The 27,637-nt window shown below is 32.7% G+C and overlaps 1 protein-coding gene across 1 annotated transcript in view; it reads right to left on the bottom strand.

Annotated features, from left to right (window-relative positions):
• The window catches only part of LOC149560097 (cytochrome P450 750A1-like), a 45,376-nt gene extending 25,864 nt beyond the window's left edge, over positions 1 to 19,512 (bottom strand). The window contains exons 1-3 of the mRNA XM_089827564.1: positions 18,642 to 19,512; positions 17,961 to 18,405; positions 7,222 to 7,241 (exon numbers count right to left, since the gene is read on the bottom strand). Coding sequence (XP_089683690.1) covers positions 7,222 to 7,241; positions 17,961 to 18,405; positions 18,642 to 19,352 — 1,176 coding nt within the window. The 5' untranslated portion in view covers positions 19,353 to 19,512. The remainder of the gene's footprint in view (positions 1 to 7,221; positions 7,242 to 17,960; positions 18,406 to 18,641) is intronic.
• Positions 19,513 to 27,637: the final 8,125 nt, after the last annotated feature.

The following is a 27,637-nucleotide window of genomic DNA, read 5'->3' as shown; positions in this document are numbered from 1 at the left end:
TAATATCCTTTTCCTAGTTTGCCTTATAGTTCGCCCTAAATTCACAAATCCAAATTAGATAATAAACAAATTATAGTCAGAGATATATCTCTAACCTAAAAAAAAGATGAAATAAGCTTTTCTTGGAACCTCCAATCAATTTGATAATAATAATATAATCATAATGTATGTAATACCCCTGTTGTGAGATTTACACATCATTGCCACATTGCAAATGGAAACCACCCTCTTTTTGCTTTAGCAGTGGAGCTAGTGCTCTTAATTGATCTTAGATGGTCTCAGTGGCAATTTCCAAATCTCCAAGTTGAAAAGATGAGTTTGGGCAACTTTTCCCTACTAAGTAGTTGAGTTTTTCTAGGGTGTGAAGGTGTGACCAAGAGTTGGGCTAAACTAATCAAGGATATGGAATTGAAATCAAGAGATTTTTGATGAAATGAGTTAAAACCTTTCGAAAAATACTTGTTCCAATGAGTGATAAGTGTTCCATTTATTCTCATGAGAGATGGATTCATGTTGAATCACTACTCATGAAACACGGGTCAATGAGTTTGACTCAAAATCACATAGTTAAATCCTGATAGCAATATCACAAATTTAAGAATGCCAAATACTCTAAACCTTATAGTAGATAAGCTTGATGATGATGGTTGTAAGGTTTAGGCTGAAATTTATTTTAAAGTTCAATTTGGCATATGGTGGTTCTATTTGTCTTAATCTTTATTTTAAGTGTTCAACTTAAATATAGAATTGAGTTTAGTGTTAGGGTTGAGATTTGATTTGGTGTAAGGTTTATATGTAATAAGGATGTATATTAATTATTGTGAAAAATAAATAAATAAAGATGTATATGTAATCATTTGATAAGATAATAATTAATATTGTAAATTATTTAAAATATTATTGATATATAGTTAGTGAAGTTTCAATACAGGATTTATGGTTAAAGTTCATATTGGTTAAGTTGTAAGTGTAGAGTTCAATATGATTCAGCATTCAATTAGACTTGGTGGTGATATTAGGGTTCAATCTAGTTTATTGTTTCATTTGGTTTTCAAGTTTAATGTGGTTTAATGTTAGGTTCTTGATTTGGCAGCAAGAGCCTACAACACAACTTCAGCTATTTACCATAAAAAAAAAAATCTTGATTTGGCATGGGATCAAACTTCAAAATGTTTTTTGTTTTTAAGGGTTCAATTTTTATTTTATTGGGGTTAGGTATGTGTTTCCTTCTTTTCCACCAGGTGCATCTCAACCTCTTCAGTTATATCTTGTTGCACGAGAGTTTCAAAATTTTCAAGTCTTTTTTCACTAGAATCAACCTTAATAGAGTCATTATGGTTATATGAATGGATTCTTTGCCTTAGAACACTAACATCTTCAAAATCCCATATGAAATCTATATGACCATTTAATTTCTTCAATATGCCCTATGGATGTCCCTATCTACCTATATATCTTTTAATTGCATATAATAACTAATTTATGTGCTTTTTCATGACTATGTTTGACTCATATAATTGTGATCTCTCTAGCACTATGATGTCATTTAATATGTCTTGCTAAAGCTTGTAAATTTTTTTCCCTTTTCCATGTCATGTAATATGTCTTTCCTTGTAGCTTATATGTTTTGAAATTGTTTTTAGGCCTTGTAGCTTGTATAATTTGACTGCTGGAGAGCTTCTACAGCTAAGAAAAAAGGTTGTTGCACGAGTTATAGTCGCACACTTAGACGGTATAAAAATTGTATATTTTTTTTTATCTAATGTATATTTTAACTAGATTTGTAGCTTATATGTTTTGAAATTGCTATTAATTCGTGTAGCTTGTATGATTTGATTGCTAGAGAGCTTCTATAGCTAAGCAAGAAGGCCATTGCACGAGTTATATAGCTGCGCGCTCGGGAATGAAAATTGCATACTTTTTAATCTAATGTATATTTTAACTAGACTTTTAACTTATATGTTTTGAAATTTCTGTTAGGCCTTGTAGCTTATTTGATTTCATTGCTGGAGAGCTTCTACAGCTAAGCAAGAAGGCCTTTGCATGAGTTATATAGCCACGCGCTCGGGTATGAAAATTGTATTTTTTTAATCTAATGTATAATTTAACTATACTTTTAGCTTATATTTTTTGAAATTGTTGTTAGGCCTTGTAGCTTGTATGATTTGATTGCTGGAGTGCTTCTATAGCTAAGCAAGAAGACCGTTGCATGAGTTATATAGCCGTGCGCTCGGGTATGAAAATTGAATATTTTTTAATCTAATGTATATTTTAACTAGACTTTTAGCTTATATGTTTTGAAATTGCTTTTAGTGGCTTAATGTTGTAAAGTCTGTTTAAATAAGACCTTCAAGTGGTTGGTCAAAGTTTTACAAATAATCTTATCCAGAAATTTGCCTAGAGCAATTGACTGAATGTTATAAAAGGTGATTGGATTAAATGTCTTAGGAATAAAGTCATAGAAAGTATTTTTTAAATATTAAATTATTTAGCTAGGTCTAAGAAGATTTGTGTACTTTTGATAGTTTTTCTTAGATAGTGAAAGTTCTAGACCGAATTTTTCATAGCTTGATTTTTGCTTTCTGCAAAGAACGATCATGGAAAATGTTACTGTCCTTGCAAAATTTGTAAGGGATTAAATCGTAGAAGACTGCTAATCAAAACAGCTAAGAGACATTGTAGGGAGAATGGTCACATTGAGGGGGGGCATGACTATCATCCACTGGTAAGTCATACATTATATCATTTTAACAATTTATATGCATATGAAATCACTTGATGATGAGTTGATGATCATGGTTTATTTATGTTGATCAATTTTATATAGGTTGATCTCCCCAAGGAAGCACATGATATGAACCACAACAATCTAAAGAATATGGTTTTCAAAGTGGAGGAACATGGAGGTGCGAATATCCAAGGTGAAGATAATGATCCCATGGAAGATGATGATCATGTGCCAGAAAAAACAATTGAAGATGATGGTATAAATACATTGATCCATGACACATTTAGTCCAAGCATATCTTATCATGATGATGATGATAGCCTTGATGTACCTCTACTTGAGAAGGCATACGCGCCCCTATATAAAGACTCCCAAACAACTCTTCTCTCTGTTGTATTGTTGTTGTTGAACTTGAAGGTTATGAATGGTTTATCAAACATAACAATGTCATGTATGTTAAGGTATGTCATATATGTCTTTATAGTTAACAAAGAGTGAATAATGTACCACTAATATTGTTTATATTAACAACTTATATTTTTTGTTGTAGATTGATAGGCGAGTTTTTGTTACCATCATCAAATATTCTACCTCGTTCATATCGAGAATTATCTACTGTTATGAAAGATATTGCAATGGAGTATCAAGCAATACATGCTTGTCCCAATGATCATATTATATATTATAAAGAACATCAATTAGGAACACAATGCCCTGTATGTCATATGATATCAAACAAATTGACTAACAAAAAAGGTGCCTCAAAAGGTTCTTCGTTACAACCCCATTATTCCACGGATGCGACAATTATTCAGGTGCAGTAGCTTGGCTCAATTTATGAATTATCATGCACACAATAGAAGTAGAGATGACATTATTTGAATCCCTACGGATGGTTCGACATTTATGCACATAGAGGAAAAGTGGCAACACTTCAACGAAGAATCTTGTAATCTCAAGCTTTCATTGGCAGTGGATGTTGTCAATCCATTTGGAGAGATGAGATCTGTTTACTCAGTGTGGCCTGTTTTTGTTATCAACAATAACATTCCTCCGTAGATGTCAATAAAGAGGGAGCACATAATGTTGGCAATGATTGTTCTAGGTATCTTATCATTTGATAGTTATTAATTTACATGTACTTACAAATCTTGCAGTAAAATGGTCACAATAATTATATAATGTTGCTATTCATTCAAGTAGGTAAATATCAAGTTAAAGATATGAATGTATATATTGAGCCTCTTATCGATGAGTTGGTGGAGTTATGAAATGGTGTCACTATGTATGATGTGTCTAGACCAATAGGACAAAGACAATTTCAATTCCATGCAATACTTGCATGGACAATACATGATGCCCCAGGGCTAACACATTTTTGTGGTATGTTATAGTGAATTCAAGTTGGGCATGATAATTATAATTATAAAAATCAACATATTTAATAATCCAATTATATCATTATTTTGTAGGTCTTCAAACAAAGGGAAAATTTGCATGTCCAGTTTGTGGTAGAAAAATGAAATCTTGTCATTCAAAAATTTTAGGAAAGCAGGTCTTTGATGAGTGTAGACACTTCCTCCATAGGAATCATAAGTATTGGAGTATGCAAAAACATCTTTTCAATGGGAAAGAAGAGACTACATCAAAGCCACGAAGAATTACATCTCGCCTATGGAAGTTGGAATATAATAGAATTAATCGTCAAGGTAATATCGTTCCACCTAATGGTTTATGTTTGTAATTTATATATTTCTATTGTGCTTTTTGTTTACTAATTGTGTAATTGATGATTATGAAGGTTGTCAAGGCAGTACTGACAACCTTCCAAAGGGACTAAAAAGCTATCCCAGACAATTTAGCAGGTTGCCCTACTACGAGCACTTACAAATTGTGCATTTGTTTGATTTTATGCATATTGGAAAGAATATAACAGAGACATTGTGAAAATATTGGATGGAAGGCATGACAAAGAAAAAATTGTCAAAATTTGTAATGACATTCATGAATCCAACCATGCATTGAAGAATTTCATTCACTCAAATAGCAACAGAGATCAGATTAATATAAGTGCCCTTCCTTGGTTATTAATGGAGCACCAAAGTGATGCCATAAAAGAAGTCATACAAAAAATTTGAATTCTCATAGGATTTGCTACGAACATAAACAATGTCATATCAAAAAAAAGTGAATTTGGGCCAGTGCTCAAAATGCATGATTGGCATACTTTCATCAAGGTAAGTTATGTTCTTCTATATTTACAATATATTCATAAACTATGTGTACTATTCGTTATGTTATGTTAGAAAACAATGAAATGATTGGTTTATAATTACTGTAGTACATGCTTCCTCTATCTCTCCCAGAGCCCTTCAACAATAAAATCAAAAAAGTGATACGATCTTGGAAAATACATGAGGTAAGCAATAATATTTGTTCAATTTATTTTATATATTTATTATATTCGTGATTTTTTTTTCTTGCTATGTAATCTATTGTATATTATTTTGTAAAGTCTCGTATCTATATATTTTTTGTGACTTGAATCTCTTAATGTAGGTGGTTGTCATCTAAAGAAATCCATAAAGAAGATATAAACTATTGGAAGAGAAAAATTACTCGTTTACTGTGTAAAATGCAAAAGTGTCTACCTTCAACTTTTTTCAATGCACAGGAACACTACCTCATATACCTAGTTGAGGAGATTGAATTGTGTGGACCTATACACACTAGGTCAATGTGGATGGTTGAGAAGCACTTGAAATTTTTGAAAGCTTTGGTTCAACAAAGAGCACATCCTAAGGGTTCTATGGTAGAGGGATATATGGTATACCAGACTATGGTGTACATTACTGAATATTTTCCTAAGTTTACATCAAATAACCATGTAGATCGCATTAAGAATCTCAAGCCTTTTAAAAAATTAGAAGGGGAGTACTTGATGGGGAAAGGTACATTGAGGAAAGTGAGAGGTAATAAATTATAAGCTGTTATTGTAATAAATTATTTCTTAATTTTCAAAATAAATCGGTTGTAGTTTGTCTATTTTTTTTTGTATAGGTGCTCAAGAGTGGGATGCACTACATTTGTATATTGCAAACAATCTTGATTGGATGACGGTATGGATTGAACGATGTCAACATTCTAGTCAGACATTAACATGGGGAGGTGTATCTTGATTGGTTAAAGAAGCTCATCATAATGGAGATTCCAATGTTAGGCAAAGGGAAATAGATTTAGCACGTGGTTTAAGAGGTTTCTAGGTACGTACAAATTTATTAATCACCCATATGTTTATCAACTCATGATACAATAATTTTTACATGTTTTACATATTATTGCAGGTTAAACACCACAAGGTTATGTTATGTAATTGTCATAAATTTTTTGTCAAAGTGTTGGATGACATGAAGAAAACTTGTGATTCAGGAATAACTACAGTCTTTCAAGTGACTAATATTTCATCTAGAAATGAATTACATCCTCGAGAGTCTAAAAATTGATACTATGGCATTTCGGATGATATACTAGAGTGTGACTTTAGTTCCTTCAAATTAGTACTCTTTGTTGTCAAATGGTATAGGCTATGGCTTAATCCAAATGATCCTGACAAAACTATGATTGAACATGATAATGGATTTACAATGGTTAATACAAGGTCATTTGAGCCAGTTGGGGATGAGCCCTATGTTCTTCCAAACCAATGTGAGCAGGTATTTTACTCAGAGGTTCCACATAAATTGGGTTGGTCATTTTTTGTTAGACATGAACCGAGAGGAAGGCCAATAAAGTATAATGTGATGCAAGTAGAACATACCAAAGAAGTAGAAGATGATGTAGATGCTACTACTGATGATGATGAAGATGATGTTGATGTTGATGTTGATGTTGATGTTGATGTTGATGATGATGATGTTGATGATGACAACAATGACAACGACAATGATGATGGTGAGGATGATGATGATGATGATGACGACGACGAGGATGTTGACGAAATTTAGAGGTATGCCATCAATCCTTAATCTATTTAATATTCATTTTTTGATAGAAATATATTTGTCTTATATGGTTACATAGTTTATTCATTATCTATTTAAAAGCTACAAATTTCAACTAGAAATAGAATACTGCTAATCTAAATTAACTATTAATCTAAATTAATTAAATAAAACTATTTAAAATACATATTGATGTGTGAATGTATTGAGCCTTATTTTCTTTCAGGTCAAAAGCATTTGTAAGTGTTTAGTTTAGAAAAGGGAATTCATTAAATATCTATAAAAGGGAGTTGTACCTAGAATAAAATTCATAGGGAAAACATAATATAAGTACTTAGCCCTTCACTACGCTTACTTCCCTAGTAGGCTTATAATGTGAGTTTGATTTAAGTGTTATATTGTGTACCTTTTAATGTTTTTAATTTTTATGTCATGCTTATGATGGATGTGATTATGGTTATGATGTGATTATACTCATGATAATTGAATTACATTTGCAAGAAACTGAACCCCTTTCAGGAGCATCTCGCATAGTCTCATGGATCGACAGGTATAAGTTAATACTCCTTATAGACTGTCTATTTAATACACTTATCAATAGTAAGATTGATGTCTTCTCAGATCTCTCCCATTTGTAGGTAGCAGCAAATAGGTATTTTTCAGAAGTCTCTTCCTCAAGTGAGGGAAATATAGAAATAGAAGAGGAAAGTGACACATGCAGTTTATCTAGAATAGGGAGATTAACTAGAGGTCAAAGGACTAGAAGGAAATTCAATAAATGCATGAAATTTTTCCTTTCTCAAGGGGGGTCATGTTCTTATGATGATGAGACAAAAGGCGACATCGAGGTGCCCTTGAGGTACCAACATCTACAAAAACATTGGGTACCCAAGGAACTTCCTCCAATAAACACTAATTTTTGTGTTAACAAGAGGATATATCGCATAGCACCATCATCATTAGATGGTTTGGGCCTATTTTCTATGGACAACATAAAGGTGTCTTACAAAAAAGTTTCTAAATTGATGGAGTATGTTGGACCATGTTATGATTACAAAAGTTGGATGCATATTGTTCAATATAAAAAAAGTATGTGTAGGTATGCCCTCTCAAAAAATTATATACAACAACAAGACAATAATCAAAGTAAAAGTGTGGCTATATATATTGATGGAAGGCCAAAAGCAACAAGGAATATTGCAGTTTTTATAAATAGTACATGACCCAGGTCAACTATAAAGAAACCCAATTGTATATTTGAGGCACGCGAGGGAAATTGTGTATTCATCTGTGCGATAAAATCAATACATACAGGGGAAGAGCTTCTTATTGATTACAATTTGAACCGCATAGATACAAACGAGGCTACTATCACGGGGTGGTACATAATATTAAACCAACTTCTAATCAATGATTCCAACATACGATTTAGTCAATAAATTTTTGGCTAACATTTTTATACTTGATCTTTGACACAGGGGCACAATATGGAGCAACCACCTAGAGGGGATGTTGGCGATGTTCCCAACTCATCTACACATGAGCAGGTAAGACTCAATGTAATTGTGCAAACTAGATACAAGAAAAATGTTATTTTTTTAATGTTGTTTAATGTTGTTTTCTTCATTTTTTTGGAGTAATTTTGATAATACTAATACTATTGTTGTCACAGAGGGCTAGTGGTCGGACGGAGGGAAAGGAACCAGCACTCCCTTAGCAGTTAGCCCCTGAGGAGGACCCATTTTATATTGATTTAGTAGAGACCGATGACCCAATCGGTTCAATTAAAAAGTTACTAAAGAAAATTGGCAGAGAAATTATACGTTTGGCAACCATTAAGCCTACTACTCAAGAAATAAAAAATAGGGCATTTGAATTGTTGCACACCTCTGAAACCTTAAAAGTAAGTATTAATGAAATTTTTAATTATAACAAGAGTTCAATAATGGTTTTTATGTTATGCTCTTTTACGACATTATTTAAAATATGGATGCGTTGTCTTTACAGAGTTTTTTGTGTGATTTTGAGCCCCATTCCCATGATGAGGGTGCTGCAGGTGGTTCAAGTAGATCAAATGTGACATTCCCCACTTGTGTTTTCCATTGAATATAGATAGGAATTATCATAATCATTGACAATACATGCAATTAAGACTGAATTTATGCATGCGTTCTATATTTATGCATGCTCTAACAATTTTATTCTTTAGCTTTAGATCCTATGATGATACCGCCTCCATCCAGGACAACCACAAATCTCTTTCTGAGTGCTGAGTCGACAACACACAACTTACAAGCATCAACTGTTGCAACATCTATCGGTACACAAATCCCTCTTTTCCTCTCTTTTGTTATGTGTTTACGATGTAGATTGTAATGACCCCCCTTCGGTAGTCACTCAACGTTTAAAAATTTTCACAATTTTTTTACAACTATTTATTTGATATGCCTTTGGTTTTTATAATTCATGTGAATGATTAACTAGACTCACATGTCTATTGTCTTTGAACTCAAACATTACTTTTTCATGTATTTTTCACATGTTCTTGCATGAATCATCACCTTCTTTTGACTGTTACAATTGCCGACTCCTATTTAGTTGCTATTTCAATGAGTACACCAAGCCTGCACAAATTATACTTTTTCAATGTAGCCTGAATAGATTTACACTAACCACTATGCCTGCAAAAATTATTCATCAAAAGAGGATGAATGCACATATGGACACCAACATAGTGGCCTGAAATAGGCACTGGACACATTATGCAAAGATTTTTTGGGAATTCTAAAAATATGGACACTCATATTTATTGATTAATTATAGATGTAATATCCCATTTTTGGATAAGCAAGGAAATAGGCATAATTACCTCTACTTCCTTTTTCACTATGTCAAATAAATGCAAAAGAAGCAAGTAATGAAAGTTACGCTTAGATAAACTTCTATATACAAATTGAAATAAATGCGATAACTAATATAAAAGTGTTTTATCCTTATGGATATGGTTTACCACTTTATTGATATGAATGTGCTACTGTATCTCATGTAGCTAACAATCTTATGCAAATGATTTATTGCTTTCAACAATGGCTGTGATATCTGATAGGACAAAGTATATACCCAACAATTGATAAGATGATGTTGCCTATGGTGATACAATTTCTATATCTTATCTTATCTTTATAGTTTATGCAATGGAGTGTGATATGTTGCTTATAATAATGATATTGCTCTTTTAGATACAGAGTTTTGTACTTGCAATGTCTAATATAGAGATTGAGTTGTAGTGTCAAATATGGATATATATATTCTTGTAAAGTTAATTTGATGCTATTTTGGATGTCTATCTATTACATGCAATCAATGATGGATGCCATGTCTGATCTATTATCCTTAGTCTCTACAATTCTTAGATGCATCTCTAATTTGCCAATATATGCCTGTACAAAAATGCTAATGGCAGTTTCCTCTAAACAGAGCATACCGAACTGTTAAATTATCTAAAATAGGTTAATTTATATGAACTTATGAAAATTATGAAACTTTTTGCAATAGGAGCTGCAATATCATTCCCTGGATGTTCCTATGTTCCTAGTACAGGAACAGTGAAGGATGTCATATTGATCATCAACGACAATGAAGGCATTCCATTAAAAGTAGCCAAAGTTCCAGGTACTTTAAAGTTATTACTCTATAGTGATATAATAGTAATTTAGTTTTTGATCACTCTTCATCGACTAATGATCCCATGATTGTTTTGTAGAGAATGATGTTTTTGGAAAAACCTTGGTGATGAGTGTTTGCGAATATTCAGGCCCACCGTGCGTACTTGGTGGAACATCATATCCTAACGAAAACCCCAAACCACTATTTTGATTTCATATCATTGCTAGAATAGTTTTCCTTTTCATCAATTTCTTGAACCATATTAAAGGTAGCTTCACTTCATTTATGAGTCTAACATTTTTTTTTTTACTTAAAAGGTGGAATCTCCAAGACAAAAAGTTGAAGGATGATCTTATAGAGAGCATGACCCAACTCTTTGGACCTTTTGCATTTGAGAGAAACAAGCTCCTTGAAAAAGTTGGTTTATGTTTGAAGTATATTATGGACCAGTATAGAAAAAATTTACGGGATAACCCTAGGTACGAGTGTCCGTCCTATGTTCCTGAGGTTGAGTGGAAGGCTCTGATTTTGGATGGAAAGTATAAAGCTGACAAGAAAAATACAATTACACCAGTAGAGAGTACACCAAGGTATGTGATACTGTTGAGAATGTAATTATGTACTAATTAACCTCTATATTTATACTATCTAACATATTTCAAACTTTTCATAGATTGCCTGACACATCAAAGGCAACAAAGGCAAGACTAGAAAAGCACGGGACACACAAGATCGGCTCTAGTGGTTTTTCGAAACTTCTTCAAGCACAAGTTGTAAGTATTCCTGATCCTCAACTTTTGCAACTTTTGTATTTCCTTTTGATATTTTAACTACCCTCCATTGGTTGATGAAACAATGCAAGTAAAATTCACCATACCATGCAAAAATACAGGGCTCAAAGTTCAAGAGATGCCTCATAGAAGAGGATAAGAGACTTGGCTTCCAACAAGGCTATAGAGCTGTGGCTAAATGGCTATGAGCTGAAATCAGTGTGGAAGGTTCTAATAATGATGCATCTAAGCCACAGGTAAATAAGCTAAATGAAATTTATTTCAAATTGAATACTTTACCAATTAGTCTATTTGATGTTAAGTTCCAATATAAAGTGAGTATATCTTTTTTAAGCAAGCAATGATAACAATGCGTAGGATGTTGGAATGCAACCTGACAATCCTTCTACACAATCTGTGAATGCTGAAGGTTCACATGATGTGCATCCCAGTGCTGGAGGTATACATTTGCTATTAAATTATCTAATATGTAATTGCAATTGGTGTTCGGATTAACATAACATTTTGTATAGCAGCTGTAGAGGATTGAGGGGTTGATGTTCATGAGCATGTTGACGTTGAGTCTAGACAAAATGATGTGGTCAGATTAGGTAAAGAGTGCCATAGTTATGTTATTTAAAATAATTAAATACTTGTAACAATTATAATAAATTATTTTTAATTTAACTCTTTTATTTGTTATTGTAGAGGACCCCCCTTTGCAAGAGCATAGGAATTTGAGATCATCAAGAACAAAGAAAAGAACTGATGAGGGGGGAATTGATGATGACACCGATGCTCCTCTTAGAGCTTACATAGAAAAAATAAATAGAAAGAAAAAAAAGAAATGATTGTCATCTACATACCTTAATTGATAATGACTAAATTTCATGTCTCAATGAATTTAATTTTGTGCTAATGAATGTTCATGAATTATGTCTTAATGCAAAATATTGATTAATATTGCATCTTTATAAATCTAATGTGTTAATGAATGGTATCATGTGATATTGATTGAATGTTACATTTTATTAATAGTTGAAAGAATGAATGAATGTTAGATGTTAACGGGGAATGTAGAGTGATGTTACAGGGAGAGGGGTGGGGCCAAATGATCTTCCACCTTCATGTGGTTGGCCCTATTTAGTAGAGAATATTAAACTATTCTCGAAACAAAGTGAAGTTCAATAAGATGTAAGTGAAGCTCAAATTGGCACAAATAGGGAGTCAATATGATGTAAGGGGTCATTTGAAGTCCTAGGGTGTCCTAGGAAGAGTCATGGGTGGATGGTAGTGTTTACATGATGTAATAGGCTATTAAAGCCCCTAAATGATGTTAAATGCACTCAAAGTGCAAGATCTCATAAAATTGCCAACATTGGCAACATAAGCCAACTTAGGCTTGAATGGGGTTAGTTAAGGTTATAGGTGTGTGAAGAGTGTTTTAAAAGGTCTTTTAGAGTCATTTAGGAATGAAATTATAGTTGTCATAAGTCTTTAGCCGAGAAAAGGTCACAAAAGATAATCAAAGGTAATGATGTTAAAAAAGGTAATGAGGTTTTTATCACTACAAGTGAAGAGCTTGTTTCATTTTGAACTTCACTTCTAAGGATACTTGGATTATTTCCATATTAGACAATTTGTGAACACATTGAATTATAATATTATTGTCTTTTGACTTAGTGACTATCATTGTGGTTTCACTCTCAGAGATTGGAAAACATCTATTTTTTGTTTCATTAGTATTCTTTGTAGCATGCAACAGTGATTTCTATCAATTGATGTAGTTCTAGAGAATGAAGGTGAAACTACAGAGTTGGAGGTATATGACTTTAAAGGAGATGGAGGAATAGCATTAGCTATGTACAATACTAATGAGGTATGTAGTCCTCTCTTTTAAGAAAAATATAATTTCCTATTCTAATTCTAATTGAGAAAATCTCAAATATTTAATTATGATTAATTATTTATGTGCATTCTATTTGTGCATTTGTTGATGCATCAATGGCAACAACTTATGAGAAGAAATGGCCACTTTACCTAAGTACTAAAAACACAATTTTAAAAAAATATGATGGAAGGTATGTTTTCAAATCAATACAAGTATTGATGATCTTATTTTTACCTTTTTCTCTAACACACCTTCCCATGTTATCATTCTTTATGATTCTCTAGCTTAAGGATCCTCATATTCTCAGAGATTCTTCTTATATGTGACTTAAATTGGTAGGTTTAAAGATTTCCTCCATGAGGTATATGAGGCCAGTTGGAAAGCTAAATATGACACAACAAGAATCTAGTTAGTTTTGTTTCTTGGCACAATAATATGAAGATTGCAATGTTGATTATCTTGACTCAGTTGGGCACACAATAACTTTTTTCAATGATTGATTCATGAACAGGTATGAGCATAGGCTTATTGATGACATGGTAGCCTATTCTTTGAAGAGTGATGGTTCCTATGTTTGGGCATGCAAAAATTATGATGGTGATGTGCAAAGTGATTTCCTTGCGCAAGGTTAGTGGTGCAAAATACTATTTTTCATTGAATCTGGCTTTGAACTGATCATTATATCTAATCTTACACATATCTATTGTTTTTGTAAGGAAGGAAACATGATTACTTTCTTTAGAAGCAAACCTGACTAGATTTTCTGTTTTTAGGATTCGGATCTCTTGGTCTGATGACATCTGTCCTGGTGAGATTGTAATCCACTTTACTATTATATATAACTTGGTTCAATTACCTATTTGTTTGGTGTATATGTTTTCTTACAGGTAAATCATTTTTAAACATGGGATTATTTAATTGTGTTTATGTTATTTGTCAGCAAACATGCACACATTCATCATATTCTATACCCTCATTTTTATTCATACTTTAAGTTGGTTTAGATTTGGTTCATGAGCTCTATGCTCTAATTAAATATTTTGCTGAATTAAGCTCAATTTTCACATCCTGTACTTGGGGTATTGCCTATCATTTTTCGTGGCGTTCATTTTTGAGCAAGCTTGTCTACATGTACACACCATGAGATCTTTACATGGATATTATGTGTTGCCACTTTTATCCATTTGTGGAACTACATGCATTTAAATATCTGGTAGATGTGTCCATGATTCTGTGTATTTTTGTAGCTGTGAAGAGCTTATATTTCAAAAGTGAAACTTTGGGAGTTAGATCTGCAAGATTGCGTTTGACATATTCTATTTTATCACTATATTTTCCTATCAGCAATTATTATAGTCTACACCTTCAACTAGATCTACTTTGTTAAGATCATATGATTCAACATCTGTACTTTGTACGCATAGCATACTGCTAGGGAATTTAGAGGTAGATCTCTCAACATGCATTTTCACTTTTCATGCAAAGATTGCATACTCACCTTTCTAAAGGTTATTTTAGAGTGTGAAACATTTTTAGGTCTTCCAGTAAATATTCTGTCAGATGGAGTTGTTAAATTGTAATTCTATTGTCAACTAGGGTGGCAGTGCTATAATTGTACTATTTTTTACATTACAGTAGTTCTTTATTTTTATTGAAGGCAATTTAGATTTCCGACAGTGACTAATTTAGTTGTTGGGTTTCCTGTTAATGTTCTCAATAATCTTAGTTTAACATCAGAAGCATCACTAAGGCTATCTTCCATCTTTTTTTCTAGGCATACACATAAATGCTACTAATTTAATAGTATTCGAACAAAATACCTAGTCATCTATAGATATCTCGTGGTTCCCTTCCAATGAAATGGCCCAAAAATTAGGAGTGCGTATTTGAATCATACAACCTGACAATAATTGTGCACCTCTAGAGCTTGAAGAATGTATTTGATTGGTTCCTTGAGGAACATTTACATTAGCTAACATCAATTGCCTAGCCTACCTTGGCCTCCTAAAATATGATGATTTGTCATCAAGCCCAATTTTGAGGTGTAAATGCTATTAATATTTTCCATATAGACTGGCATGTAAGTTTAGAAACCTATTTGAATAAGTATGTGCACTCTTTGCTTCCTAATTATACACCATGATCCATCATCAATACAGTGACCTAGGGAAGAGAGAAGGAGTGAATAGAAGATCAAGACCAATGGAAGGAGTGGTGTGGGCTTAATGAGAAATGGAATCTTTTTTTTTGTTTTACTTCTCTTACCATCGCAATTGCGACGCCAATCCCATAAATTACGACGCGATTGTCATCACATCCATAGTAACCCCGTCGCAATTGTTGGGGTTGGTGTCGCAAAGGCAATGACTTGGTCAAGTATTGTGACAGGGTTGTTGTAGATGCGATGGCAACCCCGTCGCAATTGCGATGGGAAGCACAAGAATTGTGATGGGATTGATGTCAATATAAGTGGCTGCATAGCGACGGATAGGCATCGTAATTATGATGGCAAAGAATAGACGTCGTAATCTATGACTAAATAACTATGATGTTTATGTCTGTCGTAGTGGCGACACATTGCTGTCGTAATTGCAACACATAGCTGTTGCAAATCAATGCCAATTCTATTAGTGTATGTAGTAACATTGAACACTTTTAATTTTTTTTATCATTTCCTATGCTTCATGGTTTTTTTAATTTAGCTTTAGCATTCACAAATAATATCAAAACCCTAATTATTTTTATTCTCTTGATTGAAAAATATGGCTACAAGGGAGGGAAAAGAGAGTGGAAAACTAAATTGTCTATGAAGAGTCTTGTCAAAGTAAATATAGCTTACAATGAAGTAGTTTGGATTGTGACTAGTGTGATTTTAAATGCACTTGAGATACTTGGGAAATGTGGTGTAGGGAACACAAATAGTGTGGAAGATAGTAAGGTTGTATTCTACACAACTAGGAGAGATGTACTCATAATTTCTTGTGACTTACGATTGTAAGATACATGAGAATCTAGAGATTAATTGGTGATTATATCCTCTCAACAAGATCAAAACAAATTTTTTTCCCCTTGTATATGGTCTCTATTTTCCTATCTAATGTTATGGACTTGCTGCAATCCGTGGAGTTACTCCTTTTAATTGCAAATGAGGTTTTTCCCTCTCAGTTCATTGCGGATAATAAATTAATGCTTGAGGTTCATAAGTATGATTTATGGCATGGGAATTGTTTTGTAGGGGGTTTGTTTTCCTGTCATTTTCTTCTCAAAAAACATGAATTTATAATGGTGTATGACTATATTAAAAGGGCATTGGTGTATAGGTCTGGGGGATTTTGTTTTGAGATGTTGTTGTTGGCTTTCTTGTAGCCAATATTGTAATAGATGAATACTTTCTAACTCATTTTATGTAAAATCAATGATGTTGGGTTTTCTTTCCTCATTCTTTCCTAGTTAAGACTTTGAATCAGGGTTTATTAATAAAATATATTGTGGCCAGTCCACTTTTGCCTTTAAGAAAAGATACATGAGAGGCCAACAGCAATGTATGTGGTTGTAAATTGGATGTGAATGGTAAGTGGATAAATAAAACAGATACAATGGCTAGTCAAGCATAGTTTATTGGGAGAATTTTTTGTGTAATGAATGTTTGAAGTCATTGCTATTAATTACAATAAAAATAAACACAAAAAAATACTAACCCATAGTTTTCTAACACAAACCTTGTGATAGAGACATTTTTATCTTCAATAGGTGATCATTTTTTATATGCAACAATATAGATAATTGAAGTGGATAGGCAACACATGGTCAAAGTTGAGTTGTTCAAGGAATTTCTACTTTGACAAGTAACGTGGATAGTGTATTAGTTATTCTAAACAAAATTTATTAATGATTATTTCACTACCAACACTAGTTATTCAAGCTATTAATTTGGCTCATGACACTCTTTGACAAAGATTATAATGTTCAATGTTGAATTTGTTTATGTGAGAGCTATTATGGCAAATGTTGGGTCCTTATTTTTGAAAGTGGGCATTATGCCTCGGTGAAAATGGCCAAAGATGCTTCTTTAAATAGCATTCAACAACCTTAAGAGATATTGATATTGTTTGAGTTGAATGCTATTACTAAATAATAAATTAGCTTGTTAATCCTAACACAAATATAATATTTAGATATTTTATAAATGTTTCTTAAAAGGAAAGATGAAATTTTGGCATATAGATTGATTTTCTTATGTATCAAAGTAGATCAAAGCCAATTTGAGCATAGAGCATAAGGTATTCTCATTGACAAGAAGAATGTAAGAATTTTGGTCAGAAAAGTTTGTTATTTCTTTTCATACTATTTTTAACGTGCAAGGAATAATATGATCGTTAAAAATTGGGGCCAATAGAGGAAGGAGAATGGTTATAATTCCAAGTTAGATTCTTCTTCAAGGAGGATTCATTGCAAGTAAAAGAACTTATTTTGCATGGGAAAAGAAAATGTGGTGTAGGAAACTATATTTATCCATTCAAAGAGCAAGGATGAAGATTTTTTTGCACACCTGAAGATATATTCGTTATATTTGGAGAAGATTTGGAATCCTAAAATAAAGGTCTTCCCATGTGCATATGTTCGTAGTTGTTATTTGTAGTAGAGGAGAGATTATTATTGCAACACTTGACAAGGTGTTGGATACACTTAGGAAAGATGTGGACTTCTATAGGAAAGGAAGCTAGGGTACACCATTGAAAGGGTAACTAGACACACATGGAGGAGATGGGAAATTTCAAAGGATATGTGTATGTTTATGCATGAGAGATGTGTTTGCATTTTTATGTTCTATTCGACCCTCCAGTCAAAGCAGTGCCAGAACTGAGCCAAAACAAAGGACATCTGCCCGATTGCCATGTGCCAACCCGGGCAGCCCCTTCTCCCTGTCCCAAACGGCAGCATATCATACTCCTTCCCCTGGTACTCAAAGCTCTTGTTTCCCTCGAATCTCTCGGGCTTGAACTCCTCCGGATCTTCCCACACATTTGGGTCTCTTGAAATGCCCCACGCATTCACAAAGAGCTTTGTTTTCTTGGGTATGACATAGCCCTGCGGTCCTACAGTCACAGCTTCGCTATTCTCATGGGGGAGCAACAACGGTCCTGGCATGTATAGCCTCAGCGACTCTTTAATCACACATTGCAGATAGTGCATCTTGGGAAGGTCAGATTCAGTTACCATGCGATCTTCACCTACAATAGAGTCAATTTCCTCCTGCAGTTTCTTGGCCACCCGGGGATGCCTGAGCAGAGCAGTGATTGTCCATTCCATCATAGTTGCCGTTGTCTCCATCCCACCAATGAACAGATCCTGTTCAAACATATATTGTAGGACTAAATTGTTAGAAGAACTTTAAACAAATCTAAGAAAGTACAAATAAAATGAATATTCACTTGATTCTTGACATTAACTCTATGATCTATTTTTCCTATTCTCCAGTTGGGTTGAGATCATCATCTTATCTAGACAAACTATTTTACAAAACTTCTACCCTAAAACAGAATCGAGCAAAGATCAAGAGAGAGGGGGCGGAGAAAGCGACGTACGAAGAGCAATGCTTTGATATTATCTTTAGTGAACTCCACGTCGAGAGACTGGGATTCTTCCACGTCGAGCAGCACATCCAGAATGTCCTTACTCCACTCCTTTTTCTCCTCCAGAGCCCTTCTCTTGTGCTCAATATGGTCGTAAATAATTCTCCCAACAATCCTGTCGAAGAAGTTGTGGGCATTCACCATGCGTTTCTTGAGGCCCTGCAGGTCCATCCAATCTATGGAAGGAAAGAAGTCCCCAATGTTAACAGCAGAAAGGGTGCTGATAATCTCCCTCACCATGTCTTTGAGCTCACCCCCTTTCCCAGTCACATCATCAACGTCGAATCTCGTCCCAGTCAGCATCCTCCAAATAATGGCCGAGGTGATATCCAGCAGAGACTTGCTGACATTCACAGCAACAGTCCCCTGCTCGCTTCTCTCCCACATGGATTTCATAGCGAGAGAAACCTCCTCTGCTCTGAGGGACCGAAAGGACACAACTCTCTTTGCACTGAGCAACTCCATGACACAGACCTTTCTCATGTTTCTCCAGTAAGGACCATAAGAAGCCAGGCCCATGTTCTTGTTGTTGTAAGCGATGTGTTTTCCAGCAGCAGTAGAGGGTCTGTTGGCGAACACTAAATCGTGTGTCTTCAGAAACTCCCTCGCCATCTCAGATGAAGAGACCACCACGCAGGGCAGAAAACCCAATCTCAAGTACATCACAGGCCCATATTTCTTTGAGAGCTCATGAAAACTACGGTGTGGAAGCTTCCCAAGCTGATGGATGTTTCCTATGATGGGCAATGGGGATGGCCCCGGAGGCAACTTAGGATCCCTCTTCAACTGCTTGAATAATACCCACACGAGGACTACAAATGCCAACCCTAGAGCAGTGATCATTTGGCCACAAAGTTGTTCTAGAAATTCAAAGGAAGCTGCCATTGTGAACTGAACTTAGCAGACACGCACACACACAAGCTTTTCTTTGAATACTCCTCTGCTCGCGGGCTTCTATTTATATGTAGGGAGAGATGCCTCTATTGCTCCTCATAGTCAATAGTCAAGGTTTGCGGGCCTTGTTATATATCTATTCAAGGAATTACGTTATACAATGGCTCAACCGAATATGACGAAGTCGAATAGCTTACGACAAATATGAAGAAGATACTTATGCAAATAATTGAGATGTATACGTGGAATTGTCTGGAACATTCAACGATAAAGCCTCACCCGTTTTAAAACGTTGAAAAATCAAAAAGTCCGTAAAGGTTAAATGTGTCTTGAGATTATATTAATCTATCTTGTTATAAAAACTATGAAGCTATCATGTTCTAATTTTTTAGTTTAACTCATATTCCTATTTTTTTTTAAAATCTCATCCTATCTGTGCTTCTAAATTGTATTGAAAAATGATCAAAGATATTCTATGGTGAATGATATTCCAAATAAAATAAAATAAAATAATAGTTCTTTAACCAAAATAAGAGGCATAAAATTAAGAAATGCAAGCGACAAATATAAACCATAGGAGAGAATTCAAATTATATGATTATAAGATTGTTATGAAGATATAAGATTGCAAAATTATGTTTGGTTGTTCTTAGTGAAGTGAAAAATTTAATTACAAATAATTAAATAATAATTGTATCATTTATTTTATTATGGAATACTTTATGTAGTCTGATAAATATTATTTATAATAAAATAACATTGATAAAATATTACTCATATAATAAAAAAATGATTAAATGAAAAGGCATGGAAGAAAAATCATTTTCTTATTTCTTTTTATTTGATTATTCCATTGAGAAGATCACATATTTACATCTCACTAATTTCAAGTACATCAAAATCTATTAAAAAAACTATAGTACCAACAAGTGTTGCGTGCAACTCGAGTCCCTACCTATGGTGGGGTAGGAGGAAGATATAGATGTCTTAGCACAAGTTCTGTCAATTTGACATATAAAAGGGTTGCAATCAAGTGGAAAAGCATCAGTCTATCTTATGAATTCAAGAAATAAAAATTAAATGAAAACTAGCATAGAGGCATTATACATTAATCTTCTCTTAAAAAATAAATAAATAACCTTATTAAATTTCTCTTAAAAAATCAATTAAACAACCTTATAAATCTGCAACTATTTTAAACAACCTTGTTTGTCTACAACTCTAATTGCATTCTTAATCTAAAAAATAAATATTTGAAATTTTTAAAAATTAAATAATAGTGAAATTAAGTCTGAACATATGCTTAGAAGAATTTAGGGGTCACAAAAAATTCTCATAAAACTCGAGTAAAGTTTGCTCATTGGTTTTGGACTATAAAAAATATTGGACAACATCAATGTCATAAGTAGAGAAGATTGATAATCTAATTGGAGATGACAACCTACCTTGAAAAATAACCAAAAGATGTGAATCATGAAAATATTTATTCTTGATTAAATATTTACTTAAGGCTTTCACTTATTCAGCGTGTGGAAAACATAGACCTAGAGTCAAAAATTTATTTTCAGTGGTAGAAATTAAGGCTTTCACCTATTGAGCATTGGATATTGCACAACCATGTAGAAAACAAAGACCTAGAGTCAAAAATTTATCCTAACTGGTAGAAACATATATGCCAATAGGAAAATTCAAACTTTGTAAATTTTTTAAAAGAAATGAGAAAGTTACCAATCTTGTCTCCTCCTACTAAAATGGTAATAGATGCCAAATGAAAACACAAAGTCAGTAAAGAACTAGGGAAAAGTGAAGGAGAAAATGCTCAAAAATTGTGTCATCACAAGGTTGGCCTTGAATGCTTTCACAATAAATCTTCCACTTGTATTTCTGAACTTTACATCTCATAATGGCCTCTACACAAAATCAATCTTAGAATTTTGACAGAGAAATCATCATCAGACCAAAATGTCTCCCTTCAACATGTACATATGTCATCATTAATAAGTTTTTTAATTTTCAAATGAGCATGGTCATTGATCCCCCCAAAAAAAATGTTAAGTTAATAGAGACCAAGATTTGGTTAAAAAAAAATAAAAAATTTGTGGACCTATTCCTTTCTTGAAAAGTATGAAAAACACCAAAGTCATTACAAGCTTTGAGCATTACAAGGTTCTTAGCTCTTTTTTATATTCCAATTTGATATCTACATCCCCTTATGAAAATTTATGATGTTTAGCTAGTGGCTTTCCACCCACCTTAACATTAACTAAATTAATTATTATAATAATTTCTCAAATCTTGAATTTATATTTTTAATAAAAAAAAATATAAATAATGTACAATCTATCCTTATGACTAATAACTTTTAAATTGTGAATCTCCAATATTTTAAACCATACTTCATATTCATATAAAAAAAGGGAAATCAATTGACTTCAACCGTTTTGTTTTGTATATATATAACACTACATACTATACTCAGATAGTATTACACCAAACTTGTCTTTTGGATATATTGACAATATAATCTTACAATTTTAATTGCCAAAAGTAAACATCCTGAATAATATTGTTGTAGTAGGTAAGTAGTTTCAAAATGCAGAGGCGAGACAAAATTGTTGAATGCAACTGGAGAAGCAGCAGCTGAGAATCCACGCATTTCACTTTATACTACATTGGAAACCCTAAATGGACAAGCATCTAATTCACATACATCACATTCTTCTTGCTAATCTCTCCTTCAATGAAGCCGCATTTGGGTGGGATCTCTAGAACTTTAATGATTGACTATGATTACCTAGTATAATTTAATGGTCCACAAATCATTGGAGCCAAAAATAGAAACTCCACCTTTATTCAAGAAAAGGCATATTGTTTAGGAAAACCTACTTTAGAAAAATCAAAGATTTTATAGACATTCATCAAAATTGTCCAAGAATTTATTGTTTTGATTGGGCCCATCAGGAGGTCTTGCTCTAATGATTAGGATCATTGGATCAAGCTAGCATCTCCCCTTAGTGAAATTGGAGATTTTTCTTCTCTCACACATATACGAAAATTCCCACATACAATTCACAGCTATAAAAACCTCATCATTGTCCCTCTTCAAATTCTCCACAATTGTCTGCTCTTAAGAAAATGGAATCTCTAGAGAGGCTGCATCCTCAGACAACATTTTTCCAATTTGTTTACTTGTACACATTAAGAGCTCATCATTATTTTCATTATCATGAAAATACCATTGGAGGGTAGTGATCTACATTATAGAATTTTTCAGCTCCAATTCTCATAACATACTTATCATAACAACAGCTGCCTTGAGTGCTTCTAAATATCTCCTGACTCATTAGTCTCTCCATTAAATCCTCTTGCACTAAAGAGTATTCAAGTGAAAAAGGACCATTGCCTTGAATTTAGACTGATTGGTACTTGGAAGCTCTTTGTGGTTAGTGAAGTTCCCATCCACAATTACAAGTTGTGGTATCAGTGATATATTGTCTTGAACAAATGGGTTTCTCCAAAAAGACCATTCGCTCAAACTTGAATCAAAATCCAAAATTCATTCATCTAATCTATAGTTCAATAATGAAATTTCATTACAATGATCCATAACTTCATGAGCATAGTAAGTCTCCATCAAAGAAAAATGGAGAAAGATGGGAAGAGAAAAAAGATTAAAGTAACTACGCAGTACTATATGAAATGAAGGAAGATGTGAAAAAAAAATCTATTGCTCTTATGATACATAATGATAAGTTTTTCCAAGCCCTTCTAACAAACCAATCAAATATGGAAATTTGAAAAAAAATTCAACTTCACTTTAAGATAAAATTGCCATGATATATTGGCTAGATATAGAAAGAGGATCTCACAACTTCAAAAATTACCAATTTCTAAAGATTTGGTAAAGCATACAAGATGTGGAAATTAGACCACAAAAACTATACAGAGTGATCCTAATTTCTTAGCTCTCAAGCCCTAAATTTTTTTGAAGTGATTAAAATTTAAATTGGTACATCTAGACCTAAGGATAATTGATTAACCCATCCCTCCCCCACATGGCACCTGCTACCCCTCTTAGTTAATCTAAATAATTATCACAAGTTTATTATTTTAGATATATATGTTTAATTATATTTGTAGTAAATGACCTAAGAGTGATGGTTAGGGGTCCACATAATTTATGTGAGGGTAGATAATTTGATTAAAAATGTTAGGTCATAGTTTAATTCAATGTATAGAGTTAAGATTAAAAGCTATTTAATGGCTAGTATACTTATATTTAAACATGAACATGTTTAAAATGTTCTCAACAAGGACAAATTCTCAAGGTTTGAGAATGGTCATCCTAAGCTCAAACAAGTACAATCATCTCTTCCAAGTATAATTTTTTTAAAGAACTTCCCCCTTATAAGTACTTGATTTTATTTGTTATAGTGTGTGCATTAGTCAATGATGTAAATGTTGGACAATAGGAAATTCAAGTTGAAGAAATGCATATTGAAGAAGGTCCATCACAAGGTCAAAGAATGATGTTCATTGAGCTCTTTAGTTCATTAAAAGTTAAATTTATTATATTTGTATCTATGTTGTATTTAGATAAAATGATATAATATTTCAAGTTAGGTATGTGTACACATATGTTTGCGAAGAAGATTGTATCTTAAGGCATTTAAAATAAAGAAATCTTGTAGCCCAAGATCAATCAATAGATGAGAATGTTAGTCTATCTTAAAGATTGAAGAGGAAAATTAATCATAGAAACATATATCATTTAGTTGAAATGGTTGTGGAAAAAATTAGAGAACTTTCTATTCAACCTACACATACTACGAAGAGGAAATTGAATAAAAAGTATAAGGAAATACTTGGATAATATGATAATCTTGATACAATGGAGAAAACTTAATTGTTATTAATTTCACTTCTTAAAGATGAATTAATAGAGGCATTAAAACTGTTGGGTATAGATAAAAGTATGAAAAAGATGAGGACTTCTCAACTACAAAAAAATACTCTTGAGAGCCTTAAGGAAATATTGCATTCCATTGAGAAAATAACTAGATCTGCAAATAGATTCATTACAGGAGGAGTGATAATAAAATCTATTTTAAAAAAGACAATGTCCCCCCAACAAAGATATGTTCACTTACATCTGATATAGGGTATGTATCTAGAAGAAAATATTACATTATCTAAAAGGGAGAAACAATTTGGATGATAGTGCATTACAAAGCAATTGGGCACTAATGTGTAGAGGTTCTCTATCTAATAGGATTGAGGAAATGGTTAATAACTTGGTTATTCAACTTCGGGTTGATAATACTCATCCTTTACGAAATAGAGGGGACGTCATAAAGAAGAGGATTGAGCCTAGCTTGGAATATGTGCAACACAGAAAACATTCATTGGATGTCACATGACATCAATTGTATATTTCATTCTGTAATTTAAATTGTGTCATAAAGATTGGACAAACAATATTTGAAAGATTAAAGTCCAATTTTGTAAGGATAAAAATTTATTTTGACACTTTTTGTTGCTGATATCATGCTTAATTTTATCTATACTATCAAGAGTTTTCAAAGATGATAGAAGAAAGTGGTGGTTCCCCAAATGCTTTTCCCAAATGATAAAGCCAATTCATAATGTCTATCTTATGTGATAAATCAGATGATTGTGCAATAGGTGAAATATATTGCATTAGAGGAACTTGTGAAATATGTAGTAACTTGACAAATTTTTCTTTGAGAAATGAAAATACTAATATGATGAGGATGATCAAATGTAAGAGATATAAGTACATAAAGTCTAAAACAAAACTTGGAAAAGCATTAGCAAGGTCGGCATAAGTAGAGGATGAGATAACTATTGAAGGAATTACGTCAAATTTTTGTAAATTATTTCAACCATATATACCTCATGCCTTTTTTTCCCTTGTGATAAGAAAATAAGTTTCAAACACTAAGAGAAACCTTTCCAGTTGGAACCATTTTATGTATTGTTGACATAGCAGAGAATTACTCTTTTATCTCACAAAAAAAAAATCAAGCAGAATACTAGTTTACATAGAAGGTTATATTATGGTCCATCTGTCTTATTGACATGCAAATTTTGATTTGGATGCTGCTGAAATTATACATCAAGCACAATTTATTAAAAAATAGTACTATTTCTACATTAGTGATGATAAAGAGCATGCCACACATGTTGTGGAATATTATTTTTAGACATTTTTTTTATATTTGAAAAACAAAGGCATAAAAATAGAAAACTAGTTTGTAGGCTCAAATAGATCTACAACACAATTTAAAGTTATCTAGGCTATTTTATGCATTATGTAGACATCCTCGATACAAAAATATATCACATATTTGGAGTTTTTTTTAGAATGGTATTGGAAAGGGTGAGAATGATGGTTCAAGAGCTTGTATCAAACATTCTTTAAGAAAGTATCAAATTGACTATAAAGGATATCACATTAATAATGCTCATGGTGTGGTTGAGTGGTGAAAAATACATTTTATGTTGGAAAATACAAATAACACATCATGATGAGCAGATCAAGTCATATTGTTCAAAGTGTTTTGGGAGGTATTAGGTATAGATGTAAGACATGTTAGAATTTTGAATTTAAAATTTTAGGTGAATAAATTACTTTTAATATGTATATAGATGGACTTTATATTTAGGTGTCAATATAAGATCATTGAAAATTCATACAATAGAGTACATAAGACATGATCTTTGCATTCAGTTATAAGTATAGAAAGTAATGTGTGGTCATTGTATGATAGAAAATACTTACATTTTTGTCTTGGTTGTGTTGAAAAAAACTATGGTGGTTGCATTAATAAAGAATGTGCATATGTGGGTGAATGTACTTTGGTGCAAGTAGATGTTATTAATATGAATGGGTTTAAGGATGAAAACTTTGATGATATTCCATTGATTTCTAGTGATTATAAGCATATTTTAGGATTGATTAGACTTAGTATGTACATATAAATATTTTTTTCATAAATTTTTTTAATTTATTGATTCGTACTCATGTTCATGGATTTTATACATATGCTTTGTGTAGGCAATGTTTTTGCGGTCATGGAAGAGTCTGACAATGTAGAAGGTGTTGCCTATTATATATTACATTACACAATGGAAAGAGAGAAGCTAACAAAGACTAAAATAATGAATGGAATTATGCTTTTTTTAGGTTAGTGTAGTTGAATATATACATCTATGTTTCTTATTATTAAAAATTGATTGACTTGTTTTATTGATGTACATGGATATGTATACATATATTTAGTCAGTAGTTAACCTATGACATTTTTAAATGTGTATGCAGGTTCTCTTGTTGTATAGGGAACATATTTGAAGCAAAGAAGAGTTCTTAAAATGGGATACATTTCACCAATTATCAACCTAAAAACAAGGTTTATCAATATAGTAGCCATGTAATTGTCACTTGTCTAACTCTTTATCTAGTCAAAGGACCTAGAATGTGTAGGTAGAGGCTCGATATTGATGATCATGAGAAAGTGTTACGTCTTATCCCAAAATAAATTGACCCACTTGATATGAGATAGAAACAACTTGCAATATAGAAAAGCATGTTTTCTTGAATTATTCATGAAATATCAGAAATGTGGTCAAACTATTTGAAATGAGAATGTGTGGTTGAACTATTTTCACTCTTTGATTTAACTTGTCAAGTTCAAAATGTGATTTTCATAGAAAGTGAGCATTCCATAGTTATATGTATTTCTGCGAATGAAGTCTCCTCCACTACCTTCATTGTATCAATTCTTGATAGAGATAGCATAAATTGAAATGAAAATGGTAGAAGATACTAAAATAAAAGGAGGTAAGGTATCATTAAAAAACTCATGGTATGTAACCTAATAGTCACTTCATTACCTTTCTCATAAGTGTGTTGGCATATGATAGTATATGATGTGTACATAAAGGCTTCACATTTGATAACTAAATCTCACATTTCACATCTCATTGGAATTGCTTCTAGGTGTTTCATGATGGCATTGAGGGCACAATCA

This window comes from Cupressus sempervirens, chromosome 4 (genome assembly GCF_028749045.1).
Source record: "Cupressus sempervirens isolate cs-2001-9-10 chromosome 4, ASM2874904v1, whole genome shotgun sequence".
NCBI lineage: Eukaryota > Viridiplantae > Streptophyta > Pinopsida > Cupressales > Cupressaceae > Cupressus > Cupressus sempervirens.
The sequence above is the reverse complement of the archived record's forward strand: the minus strand, read 5'-3'. Positions and strand labels throughout refer to the sequence as shown.